This window comes from Myotis davidii, unplaced genomic scaffold (assembly GCF_000327345.1).
Source record: "Myotis davidii unplaced genomic scaffold, ASM32734v1 scaffold162, whole genome shotgun sequence".
In the NCBI taxonomy this organism is placed as follows: Eukaryota; Metazoa; Chordata; class Mammalia; order Chiroptera; family Vespertilionidae; genus Myotis; species Myotis davidii.
In genome coordinates, this window is record NW_006300036.1 from 1,675,464 (window position 1) to 1,688,422 (window position 12,959).

Consider the following 12,959-nt stretch of genomic DNA (forward strand, 5'->3'; position numbering starts at 1 on the left):
ATCTTTCTTCTATCATTGACAGTCCCTCTAGGTTGTGGGCTGCTTGCCTGTGTTCCTGAGAAGCATCTACGGTACCAGTCTATAGAGTGTGTTTTCTTTAGTGAATTACCGGTATGTTTACCGGTAATAAACTTGCACTGTTTTATGTATATGTTTGATTACATACAGCCTTGTGACAGTTTTCCTGCATGTCATAAGCATTTGAATATAAATTAAAATGTTAAAATCAAATCTGATATTGTTTTACCTTTTATTTGGTGTGTGGAAGGTGTGCGGAAGAGGGGGTAGTCTTATACGGCGAGTATATAACAAACTCTGTATTTTGAGTGGAAATGTTAGGGGGTCGTCTTATACGCCCAGTCGTCTTATACGCCGGCAAATACGGTATTACATACTGTATTCTTACAACATAAAGTGAGCCAGAGAAAAGAAAATGTTATTAAGAAAGTCATAAGGAAGAGAAAATACATTTTACAGTATTTATTGAAAAAAATATCTGTGTTTTTTCCTCCCAATAAATGTGGACCTGTGTGCATTCAATAAAAGTGAAGCCTTGCGTTGAAACCCGTGTTATTCAGGGGTCAAGTGTCATTTGTTGGAATGTCTGACACCAGCAGTTGGAAGTGCTCTGTTCCCTCTGCACTCCTGCTTTCTGCAGGAGAAACTAGGAAGGGTAGTAGCGGGTTGTCTATGTAGGGGCAGGGTTTTTACATTTGGACTTGCCACCATGCTGTTTCTTAGTTCCCTTGATGTTCAAGCCTGGAAGTTAAATACAAGAAAAGATAGCATTTCAACTCTGTAGAACAGTCCCTAGTATTTCTTAAGGCAACATTTTATAACTTTACATTCTCAGAATTAAATTACCTTTCTATTCCTCTCTCCCCCTTTCCCTGAATGGTCTGGTGACAGATTTGAAAATAGTTGCGTGTGTTATTTAGCACCTCATCTTTTCAATAAAAATTGAACAAACTTCACCCTGGCTGGGTGGCTCAGTTGGTTGGAATGTCGTCCTGTACACTAAAAGGTTGCGGTTTTGATTTCCGGTTGGGATGCTTACGGGAGGCAGTGTTTTGATGTTTCTCACATCTATGTTTATCTCTCTCTCAAATAAATTAAAAAGACAAACAGAAATATCCTTGAGTGAGGATTAAAAGTTTATTTGAACAAACCTTAACCCCAGAACACCAAAATATTAACACCAAAACCACCCATGAAATCCAAGTCGTTACATTGTCATTCAAGAAATTATGTGATAGCCTTCATATCATTTTGGGAGGTAGTTTCTGTTTTAACACAGTTAGAAGAGTGCTTTTATAGTCATCACTTTGCTTCAGGGAGGATCTTTCCCGCCGAGTGGGTTTTCTGTAGCTTATAGAAGTGGTGAAGTTGTCTCCAACTTGAGAGTTTTTAGTTTCCATGACTTATTCCAGAGCCTAATCGAGGAATTAGAACGGGCAAAAGACAAAAATACTAAGGGATAAATGAGTGAGCAATACATGTGTAGGTGGTGTTGCCTAAGATGTTTGTAAGAGATAATGTTAGGAATGTTATTTTCTCTTTCATGGTGGTTTTGATTATTTTGACTTTTCGTTTTAAAGTGAAATTCACAAAATGGGCCCACTACTGCATTTGGTTTCACCCATTTTGTCATTTCTCAGTTTTTAATTGGTCCAAAAGCATTGAGAAAAGTAATAACACAGTACAATGTTCACTGAAATAATTTTTAAAATATCATATTACTCACTTGGTGAGTTGTTCCCATAGTTGGTATACGTTTTAGACATTTATCTTTACAACTGTTCATGAGATGAAAATAACTTTCAGTGGTAAGGGAAGAGTCTTATATGTTAGTAGTAGCAGTCTAGATTTGGCTTTTAAAAATTTCATATATGTACCATAATTTAGAATAAAATTTTAAGCATTGCTTAGGGCAGCGGTTCTCAACCTGTGGGTCGCGACCCCTTTGGGGGTCGAACGACCCTTTCCGAGGGGTCGCCTAAGACCACCGGAAAACACATATATAATTACGTATTGTTTTTGTGATTAATCGCTATGCTTTAATTATGTTCAATTTGTAACAATGAAATTGGGGGTCACCACAACATGGGGAACTGTATTAAAGGGTCTCGGCATTAGGAAGGTTGGGAACCACTGGTTTAAAGGAATTTGGGGGGGGTGTGTGGAAATTTAAAAAACCAACTTTGATCTATGAGTTATTTTTTTGAGTTGGGAAAATACTTCATAAAACATTTTTTTTTTCTTCTAGACCCATATCGGAAAATTCCTTCTTACCCTTAGCAGAAAAGCCTATCTATTTTATATGATAAAATCTTATTATATGATAAGTATTAGTGTGCTTAGTTTTTTTAATAAAAGTCCTAATTTCAAGTATTGGTTTTCTGAGGTTTGGGGGAAAGAGAGACTTTTATAGCATATAGGAAGAAAGACTGGAAATTACTCCCTTCAGTGGGAAAAATGTTAAATGCCTGGCACTTATTAAATGAATGATCTAAGTATTAGTGTGGCTAATGGTTTGTGAAAAGTTAAGATACAAGAGTTGAGACTGTTTTCAGGCTGTCTTAATCTTTCCCACTGAAGTTAAGAAATAAATACTTCATGCCTTCCAGGACATCGTTTGAGTCAGCAGTGGTTGAATGTGATTGCACAGGGATTCCTGTTTGGGTTGAGCAAAATGAGTGGGTGGTTTCAGTGCAGTTTCAGTGTAGTTAACGCAAATATACATTTTAGAATTGATATTAATTGGCCCTCTTATAGTAGATACCTTTAATGAGGAAGACACTTGTTACACTGGTAACTTCTTCACTCCTTAAGAATTTATTGTTGCCAATTAAAAGCTAACTGATATGGAAATCATATGTTCATAGACATTGTTGCCCCTCTTGTGATTCAACTTAAATGTACCCTTAAAAAATGAAGTTATGAAAATAAATTAAGTTATGGTTAATAATTTTTTGTAGGTTTTAAATTTTTTTCTTGTTTATATTTAAAGATGACAAGGCATTACCAAAAAGTACTAGAATTCAACTTTTAACTCACTTTGATCTGGGAGACCTGCCTGGGGAGTACTTTTGATATATTTCAGAAAGGAAGGGAGAGGGAGAGAGAGAGAAACATTAATGATGAGAGAGAATCATTGATTGGCTGCCTCCTGCACGCCCCCAACTGGGCATCAAGCCCCCAGCCCGGGCATGTGTCCTTGACTGGGATCGAACCTAGGACCCTTTAGTCTGCAGGCTGACACTCTATCCACTGAGCCAAACCAGTTAGGGCCCTGGGGAATACTTTAAGTGAGGTTTCCACCCCTAAATAGCTATATTCATCAGACTAGTACAGTGACAGTAAAGGAATAGAATGCTTTAGCCAGTATGACTTCTGGAGTGAGTCACTGGATGAGGGAATAGGTCTCATGATTTTTCATTTTTATTTCTTATTTAACCTCTCTTAAGAACAAACATTCTGAGGTTGGGTGTGGTCAGGGAAGCTAATGGAATTTTTTGTAGCAGAAGGGCAGTAAAAAAAAAATAATAGCATTGTGAAAAGGTTACATTAAATGATTAATATGGAAGTAGAAATATATTGTTGTACCTGAGGAAATGATGAACACTATTTTGCAAGAACTTGGTATTTCTCTCCAGTCATAATGTAGGCTCTTCACATAATATGGGCAGGTTAAAGGGAGTGTATGTTAATGAATAATAAAGATATTTTAGGGTTTGATTGGTAAAGATAATCAGTCAGAGATGGTGAATGCCAGCACTGATAATGGACTCTGGCCTGAGTTAATGTTCCAGTAGAGCTTGGAGGACAGCCCCAGTCCCATAGAGGTCCCCCATAATCAAAAGTCCTGGGGCTTACTGGATCCAAGGCAACATGAGCAGTAGCACCCATGACAGAGTTTAGTTCGGAGTAATTAAGTAAACAGTACCAGAAAGTTGAAGTTTTTACATCACAGCTTAATAAGAAGACTTTTATAGGAAAGTATGATTTTACAGAAATGTATACAAAGCAGAGAGAGTGGAGACCGTGTTAGACAAGCAAAATGTTCCCAGTCTAGTGCTTAAAGTCCCTCACAAGTCTAAGCTTATAGCAGCAAGCGCTATGTTTTTGGTTTTGGCCAGATTAGCATACTTTCTTGCAAAATTCTCACAAGTGATGCGAAATCCAGTGATAGAATTCCAATTCTGGTCTCACAAGCTCCCATCTGGTAGCAGTGCATCTGTTTATTAGGAGTTATCCCCTGAATGTGAGTGATTTCAGGCCTAAGTCACTGCACCTGTTGCTGGGAGGTATGTATTCCAGTCACCAGCCTAAAGCACAGAGAGTTATGGCTTGACATTTTATAGCTGGGGGTGGGGGAGTGGAAGGGGGTAGGATTGTCTTTTCAAAATCATTTGTTTAGAGTGGAGAAAATGGAGCAAAAGAGTTCATTGTACTCTGAGCACCCCTATTTGGCAGCATTCACATCTGCACAGCACAAAGCTGCAGTATTGATTCTTTGGCTTTCAGGGCCTCCCACAAGTTTTTTCTTCGATTGCCAGAGTTGCAAGATGGATTGGATTATATTTTACTTGTTGGGATGCTTATTTTTTTTCTTTGCTGAAATAGACATTGGTTGAAAATACCGCTTTGAATAAATGTCATAGTAATAGTGTGATTAAAAGGCTTTGGTTTGTTGATGGAGGAATTGCATTGAATACTTGACCATCAGACACACTGCTTCCTTTCTGCCCTTCTTCCTCTATAACTAGCAGCACACAGTACACCCTGACTATGCCTCCTACATAGGAGTCCCCAAACCTGCTAACTGTCATTGTCATTGCCACAGTGTTTCAGAACTTGAACCTGGGAACTGAATGACCAGGTTTCAAACCTTGATTGATTTCATTCTTACTGAGTGTATGATCATGGAAAATGCAATTTTTCTGTACCTCAGTTTCTTCCTCTTTAAAATGGTGATATCACGATACCTATCTCATACAGCTGTTGTGAGGATTTATTGTCAGTGATTGCTTGTAAAGTCCTCAGAAGGACTTCTGGTGATTATGAGTTGATGAGAGTAGCAAATCCTCTTCCTCCCTAACAAGTCTATAACACTGGACAAAATTGTCAAAGACCACCATTTTAGGGCGCTGGAAATTAATCAAAGCCATATAAGAAATTGGGAAGCATTTAATGATGAAAAGTTGATAGAACTTTTGGTGTGAACAATGGCAGTGTAAAGCCTTCCAGCTTGGGGCTGCTCCTGTCCCCCAGCTCCGTAGCTGTGTATGTCATTTTGGTCCTCTCATTAGGGTAGGGCTGACCGTGAAATGCAGTGACTCTGCTGCCCGGGGAAGTTGGCTTGGTGTGGAGCAGAGCTGGAAACCCGTGCCCAGCAGTGTTGTCCGTAAAAGCAGTCAACACTGTGGACAACAGATGGGGAAAACCTGTAGCCCTGCCTGGGATTGTGGTTCCAGGTGGGGAGACTGGAGGGCCAGTCTGAAACTGGGAAACCTTGGGAATAAAAGTTCCAAAGTTCTCTGTATGCTTTTTTGATGAACGGGAAACTACACACATGTGTCGAGGAGAAAAATTACCCAGACTGACTAGAAAATGTACTGTTTTCTGAACACTCTTCCTAACTCACATCCGGGTCAGTCAGCAGAGGTTAGACACCTTGTTATGTAGGTTCATGGTTTTTGTGAAAAGTCTCTGCTCCATCATTGGCTGGTCACTAAGCGTGGCAGAAGCAGGGGTGATCCCTAGGAAGCCAGAGGAGAAACTAAAAATAAGAACTAAAATAACAATAACAGCAGTCAGAACAATAAGGAGAGATTTCTCTATGGGGGAGACCAGCCTGCAGATTTAAATCCAGTCAAGATACTAAAAAGAAAATGTCACAGCAGCAGTGAGTCTCAGGGAAAGGAGATCTGAACCAAGTGCTGCTAACAGTATTTTATTTCAAATGTCTAGTTTCCAACAGCAAAACATTAGACGACATGCAGAGAAACAGGGAAGTTGACCCATCCATACTCAGGAGAAAAAGCGTGCAATGACAACGTCCTCTGATGCGGGCCCAGAGGTTAGATTTAGCAGCTAAACATTTCAGAGTGGCTGTTAAGAATATGTTCAAAGATTAAAATAAAACTATATTAGAGAATTGAGGAGAAATGCGACAATGACTTAAAAATATAAAATCTCAATGGAGATATAAAAACTATTTTATAAAGCCGTTGGAGAAATTCTTGGCACGTCTTAGTTATTTTATATCAGTGTGCTCCAAATAAATTCACATTTTCCTCCCCAAATACAGATACCTTAGCTTCATCTGAATCCAGAGATTCCAATTGAATAGGTCTAGATTAGGGCTTGAACATCTGTCTTCTTAAAAACACTCCACCAGATGACTCTGATGCAAAGTGATGTTTGGGAATCAACCATATAGCCTTGGCACGTTATTTTAAATTTTTTTCTTAAAAATACCCGATTTAAACAGTTAAGAAGTACTTCATGTACAAAGGAAGAAAGTGGGATTAAGAAATAGTGGCCCTACTTGTGATAATTTCTTCTGTGTGTCTCAGTATAGTTAAGCCACTAGTCTATACAAAAAAAAAAAAAAAAAAAAAAAAAAAAAAAAAAAAGTGTGGGGGGTGGGGAGGGGAGGATAAATAAATGTCTAGGAATAAGGTTTGTTCTGCCTTTCTCTAAAGATTTTCTTAGTTAAAATACTGACTTTTTAAAATTAATAATGATTGCAATATTTTTATTTCGATTATACTGTGCTCCAAAGTTTTATATGAGGTCACTTGTTTGAATTTCCACACAGATTTTGCTGCAGAAATAAGTGACCTCTCTGAGGCCCTAAAAATATTTCAATTAGCCCTGCCAGCATGGCTCAGTGGTTGAGTATCGACCTGTGAACCCAGAGGTCACAATTTGATTCCTGGTTAGGGCACAGGGCCGGGTTGCGAGCTTGACCCTGGTGGGTGGGCATGTAGGAGACAGCCGATAAATGTTTTTCATCATTGATGTTTCTATATCTTTCTCCCTCTCCCTTCCTCTCTTAAATCAATAAAAATATATTAAACTATTTCAATTAAAACAAATATAATAGTACTAGTTTAAGCTGGATTATTGGTAAAGGCAGTACAGTCCAGTATCTGAAAATGGAAGAAAACAATAGTGTACGTAAAGTTGACTTTTGAATTTGGGGAAGTTTAGAAAGAAATTCTTGGAAAGAGTTTGTTTTGACGTTTTCCCAGCCCCGTTTCTGTATTTACTCTTCATTTGATTGTGCACCTCTCCACATACTTTTAGTAATCTCATAAGACCATAAACCTTCCTAGTGAAAGCCTACCAAAGTTGGGGTTTGCCACAATCCCCTAAAGATTTCTGTGCTCCAGATTGTGTCCTTTTCTCTTCAATTATACCTTTAGTTTTTCTCAGTAGAACTGAGAGGTCAGCCAAGTTTGAGAACTGCAGTTTTCTAAATCATACTAATGTGTAACCCAAGTAACCCTTTTGAAGGATTATTTGCATCTTAGAAAGAGAATGCACATTTATCCAGGTGACGTTCTGTTTCCCTGAATTAGTGAGAGGCATTTTGCAGTAAAAGTTAAAGAGAACAAGGTGTGGGCTTAGGATCATCCTGGACAAAGCCCAGCTCTTTGGCAGTTTATATCTTGGAACAGTTTACTTCTGAAGGTTGGCATTTCTTAATAAAAAGGGATGTAATGAATAATTCATGGGATGTAGAGTAATTAAAGGATACAGATAAAAATACCAAAATTATTTGCTAGTATTTTGTAACAGGAACACTATAGATGGCAATAGGTTGGACAACTGAAATAAAAAGTTGAGACAATGTAGAAGTTTTAGCTGTGCTATCTTACATATAGGGAGCAAACCAGCATAGTGAAGACCTGATTCTCCCCCACACCATTCTTCTTGGCTGTTCTTGGCTTTTTCTGCCTTTACCCTTTCTCCTGTGCCCTGTTACTACTTTGGGATCCCTGGTTAAAAAATGGTTAAACTTTAAATTCTAATCTTTTATTTCATTTGGGAATCTTCTTTATAGCATACATGAACAGTGGTTAGCTATACTCTGCCTCATGCAATATGCATAAATTCATATAGGATTTCTCAGTAAGCACTTCATATACTCATTTTAGAGTCACACAGGTAGGAAAAGTGGCATGACAGATGTTTTTAAATCTCTGTTCTGTAGATTGACAGAACTGAATCTTAAAGAACTTTTGCCCTTTCTGGGCATTTCATCTTTCTGGCTCCTTTGAAGGCCCATCTACTGATTGTTGTCAGTTTTAAATCAAGTGTGTATTAATTGAACTAATTTATTGTGCCATAGTATGTTGCTGCCATAGTGTCTTAGTTATTTTGGAGGGAAACTGCTAAGATGAAAGTCTTTTTAAGATAATTCTACTAACAGGAATTTATATGTCTACATTAAATGAAAATATAAGGCCAATGTATAGCCCAGTTTTTATTCAGTTGCATAAATGAAACCTGTTTCTTAAATAGTTGTTACATTCTATATTTGTAAAACTTGTCAGTATTTATAAATCCATTGATTAAATTTGTTTTTTTCTTTAAATTAGCTCAAAAAGAACCACTTATTTTCTGATTATGACTAGATTATACAGAGAATATTGTGTTTAGAGTATTTTTTAAATTGCCTTATAAAAGTGAATAGTTCAGCTAAAGGTACATATATAATAAGAAATTCTTGACTCATCGTAAAGAGCTAAGGATTTAAATTAGGATATGAATGGATAACTTAAAAAACATAGTTTGTGACATGTCTTGCTCTTATTTTAAAATGCTTTTAGATAGTATACTTCATAAATAAGTTAATTTAGTCCTAACAGGTTTGGCTAAGTGGATAGAGCGTCGGCCTGCGGACTGAAGGGTCCCAGGTCTGATTCTGGTCAAGGGCATGTACCTTGGTTGCGGACACATCCCCAGTAAGAGGTGTGCAGGAGGCAGCTGATCAATGTTTCTCTCTCATCGATGTTTGTAACTCTCTATCCCTCTCCCTTCCTCTCTGTAAAAAATCAATAAAATATATTTAAAATAAATAAATAAGTTAATTTAACCTAAATTTATTTTTTTTCCAGGTTTCAGCAGAGCAGCTTTACCATTTGGGTTAGTTCGGCGAGAATTGTCCTGTGAAGGTTATTCTATAGATCTGCGATGTCCAGGCAGTGATGTCATCATGATTGAGAGCGCTAACTATGGTCGGACAGACGACAAGATTTGTGATGCTGACCCATTTCAGATGGAGAATACAGACTGCTACCTCCCAGATGCCTTCAAAATTATGACTCAGAGGTAAATATTCATGTGTTACTATCCCATTGTAGCTACTACATCTAAATTGGTAAAATTATTATTCCAGAGTAAATGGGAACAGTCTATATTTCAGTCTATGTGTTAAATTGAATTAGGATTTTACCTACTGATGTTCATTGCTACTATATAAGTTTTTAATATTTAAATCTTTATTGTTTTGATATAGATTGACATATCACAAGGAATATGTAACACATATACAGTATTTTGATTTTTAAAAATATAAAGGTTACAAATGTGTAATTTCAAATGTAATCTTGTTTTTTAGGGCCTCAGATTCTGAAATATTTTCTTATATCAAGAATGTTTAAATATCTGGGTCTGGCAATATTTGCACCTTAATTTTAAAAATTATTACACTTTATTTTTTACAGCAGAAATAGCAGAAAACATAGCGTTAATATGCCCCCATTCCCAAATGTGCACAACCTCTCTAACTACCAACATTTCACACCACGGTAATACATTTGTTAAAATAAATGAACCATATTGACACATCATTATTATCCCAAATCCATAGTTTACATTAAGGTTCACTCTTGGTTTTGTCCTTTCTATTGGTTTTGACGAATTTATGACGTGTCCACCGTTGTAATACAGTAGTAGTCACCCTTATTCCAGGGGATACCTTCCATGACTCCCAATGGATGCCTGAAACCTGGATAGTACTGATATTACTGAACCTTACATATACTATGTTTTCCTTTCTAAGTATATCTTTTCACTGAAAGAAAGCACTTACGGCTTCTCTTTGGACTATCTTAATTGCCAGCATCACCATTCTTGCACTTTGGGGCCTTTATTTTTAAGGGTTACTGGAACATAAGCCCTGAGATACCAAAACAGTTGATCTGATAACTGAGATGCTACTAAGTTGGGTAGTATATGCCGCGTGCATACGCTGGACAAAAGAATGATTCGTGTCCCCAAAGGCACTCAGAATGGAGCACAGTTTAAAACTTATCAATTGTTTATTTCTGGAATTTTCCATTTAATATTTCTGGACCATAGTTGACTGCAGGTAACTGAAACTGTAGAAAGTGAGTATGTGTGAGGGGAGATGGTGGAGGTGCTACTATACCTTTATTTGGGTGATACCATTGATTAATTTTTTTTAAAAAAAATGATTTGTTGGAAAGTGGTTAAAACTTTATATAAATTATATTTCTTAAATGGACATTTGACTTCCTACATAGAGAGAGAATACAAAAAAAATTGATGACCTTGGGTGTCTCCTTTCTTCTCCCTTAGCACAGAGCACCTACCTCTTGACATCTATTTTTTCCTAAATTTTGGTACTCTTGGCATTTTAATTAGGATTTTCTCATATGTATTAAAATTATGGTTAGTTATGGTTGAATTAGTGCAGTTAATATCCATCAATCACAGATATTTAGAACATAGAGACTCTCTGAAGAAAAACTTAACTACCACAGACTTTATTGTACATTGTTGCTTTAAGAAAACCCTTCATCTTTCTTTTCAAAGCCTTTACCCTATTCTCCCCTCTGATCACAATATTCTGCCTAGTTTAATAATTAACCATTTATTCCCCTCTGATCACAATATTCTGCCTAGTTTAATAATTAACCATTTATTCATTCTTTACATGTTGATCTAACAGTTCTGTGGAAGTGTTATGATCTGAGTATTAGAAGCAGGTCAGAGAGAAATGGGAAGTGAAGAATTATTCAGTATAATTACCTGTTTTTACTAAAGCAGTGGGAGTTAGTAGAAAGAAAGAATCTAGAAGAATTGGCTTTGAGGAATTGTGTGTAGGTAACTTATCTTTGTATGTGAGATAATACATTTTAAATACACAGTTGGGTAGCTAGCAAATACGTTGAAAGGTCAGTGGTGAGCAGACAGGTTAAATAGCCATCTCAGACAGTGATGAAAGAAAACTGAGTTTATTTAAGGAAAAGGGGACGGGAGATGGGAGTTTCCAAAGGGAAGGCACTGAGCCAAAGGGTATTATTGGGTTCATGATGGCAGCAAAAATGTACTCATTTTTATATTTTTCCCCACTCAGCAGTTAGTTTCATCCCAGGCTGCCCCAGCCTCTCTGGAGGCTGTGTGTGTTCAGGGCTCTGGGTCTGGCGCTGCATGTTCACAGGCTGGTTGGGGAGGCTCCCACCTGCCCAAGCAGACAGATGGGCACGGGGCCCCTCCCGGCCGGCTCCCTGGGCCTTCGCCCTCGGGGAGAGAGCCGCGCCAGGCCGTGCTGGGACCACTGTGAGCTGTGGGAAGCTCAGATGCGGATCCGCTGCAGGGACGGCCTGGCACGGGACCTCCTGGTAGAACCAATGGGCCCGTGTCTGCCCCTAGTTACTCGGCCCCTGGGCTGCCTGAGCCTCGGCACCAAAGCACCAGAACCTGAGGTTGGGGTCCCAGGAGTCACCCAGATCAGCCCTCGGTGCAGCTGCTGAGAGGGGCGGGCGGGTCCAGTCCACCTCACGACGCCCTCGACAGAGAGCTGGCCCTCGTGGGGGCGGCACCGCACCCTGCGGGCTAGGGGCGGGCAGAGGCGGTGCAGCAGGTTCTGTTTGGTGGACTGGTGGACGGAGATGGAGGGTGGCACGTCCTCTCCTCTCTCCAGGGGGAGCCTGCAGGCGCACGGTCAGGTCCGGGAGAACCGCGGGACAGGGCGTAGGCAGAGCCACCGGAGCACAAGGAAGGGCATAGAAGAGGCAACAGGAAAGCCCAGGACGGGCTGCTCTGGCTCACTGAGACGTCAGAGACAAGGGGGCCTTGGAGACAGGTTCAGGGGGCCAGCCCATTGCTCCCCTGGTTGCAGGTCTCATGGAGTCCCTTAGTGGGTATGTGCATGTGGGAGATTGGCAGGGTCATGCCCCTTGGAGGGAGAGAGTGCACTGGGTCCTTTGTCCTGAGCATGTTTATCTCTTTCTTGCAGGTGGGAATCTTAGGGGAGGTCTCAGGGGAGGGTCTTAATAGAATGTTCATCAGCTTTCCAGGTGTGCAGTTTGAGAGTCATGATCTCTGCTGATTGGTGCCAGGGCAGGGGATCATTAGTCAGTGTAGCTGGTCCTGAGGCAGCCACATCACTTGTCTGGTTTTGTTGCTTTTCTTAGCCTGGAGCAGAAATACAACTGAGACCTAGATGTATGACCAGTGGTATGCTACGGGAGGATAGGTTACCCTGGGGGCTAGGTTCTTGTTTTGCCAGTTTTGCCCCTTACTAGGCATCTGAGACTTTCCACCCTGGTAATTTTCTGTAACTGGCCCATCCTTGCTCTGCTCATGTCTAACATACATGTCTTGTCATACTCATAAATAACATTATAGGGAATATACAAGACAGACATGAAGTTAGTTATTTTTATTGTTTTAATAGAGGCCTGGTGCACGAAATTCCCTCAGCCTGGCCTGCTCCCTCTCTGCAATACAGGACCCTCAGGGTATGTCGGGCCTAAACCAGCAGTCACACATCCCTCTTGCAGTCTGGAACACTGCATGCACCAGTGACCATACTTTTCATACAGGTGAAAGGCATCTTGCTGTTGTATGTGCAGCTACATTTTTTTTTGCCCTGATTATAAAATGTAGTACATAACATGATCCTTCTGAGG

The 12,959-nt window shown here is 39.4% G+C and overlaps 1 protein-coding gene across 1 annotated transcript in view; it reads left to right on the plus strand.

The window, feature by feature from the left end:
• The window catches only part of ADGRL2 (adhesion G protein-coupled receptor L2), a 277,155-nt gene that overhangs the window by 177,111 nt on the left and 87,085 nt on the right, over positions 1-12,959 (plus strand). Inside the window, exon 4 of the mRNA XM_015572119.1 lies at positions 9,135-9,348. Coding sequence (XP_015427605.1) covers positions 9,135-9,348 — 214 coding nt within the window. The remainder of the gene's footprint in view (positions 1-9,134; positions 9,349-12,959) is intronic.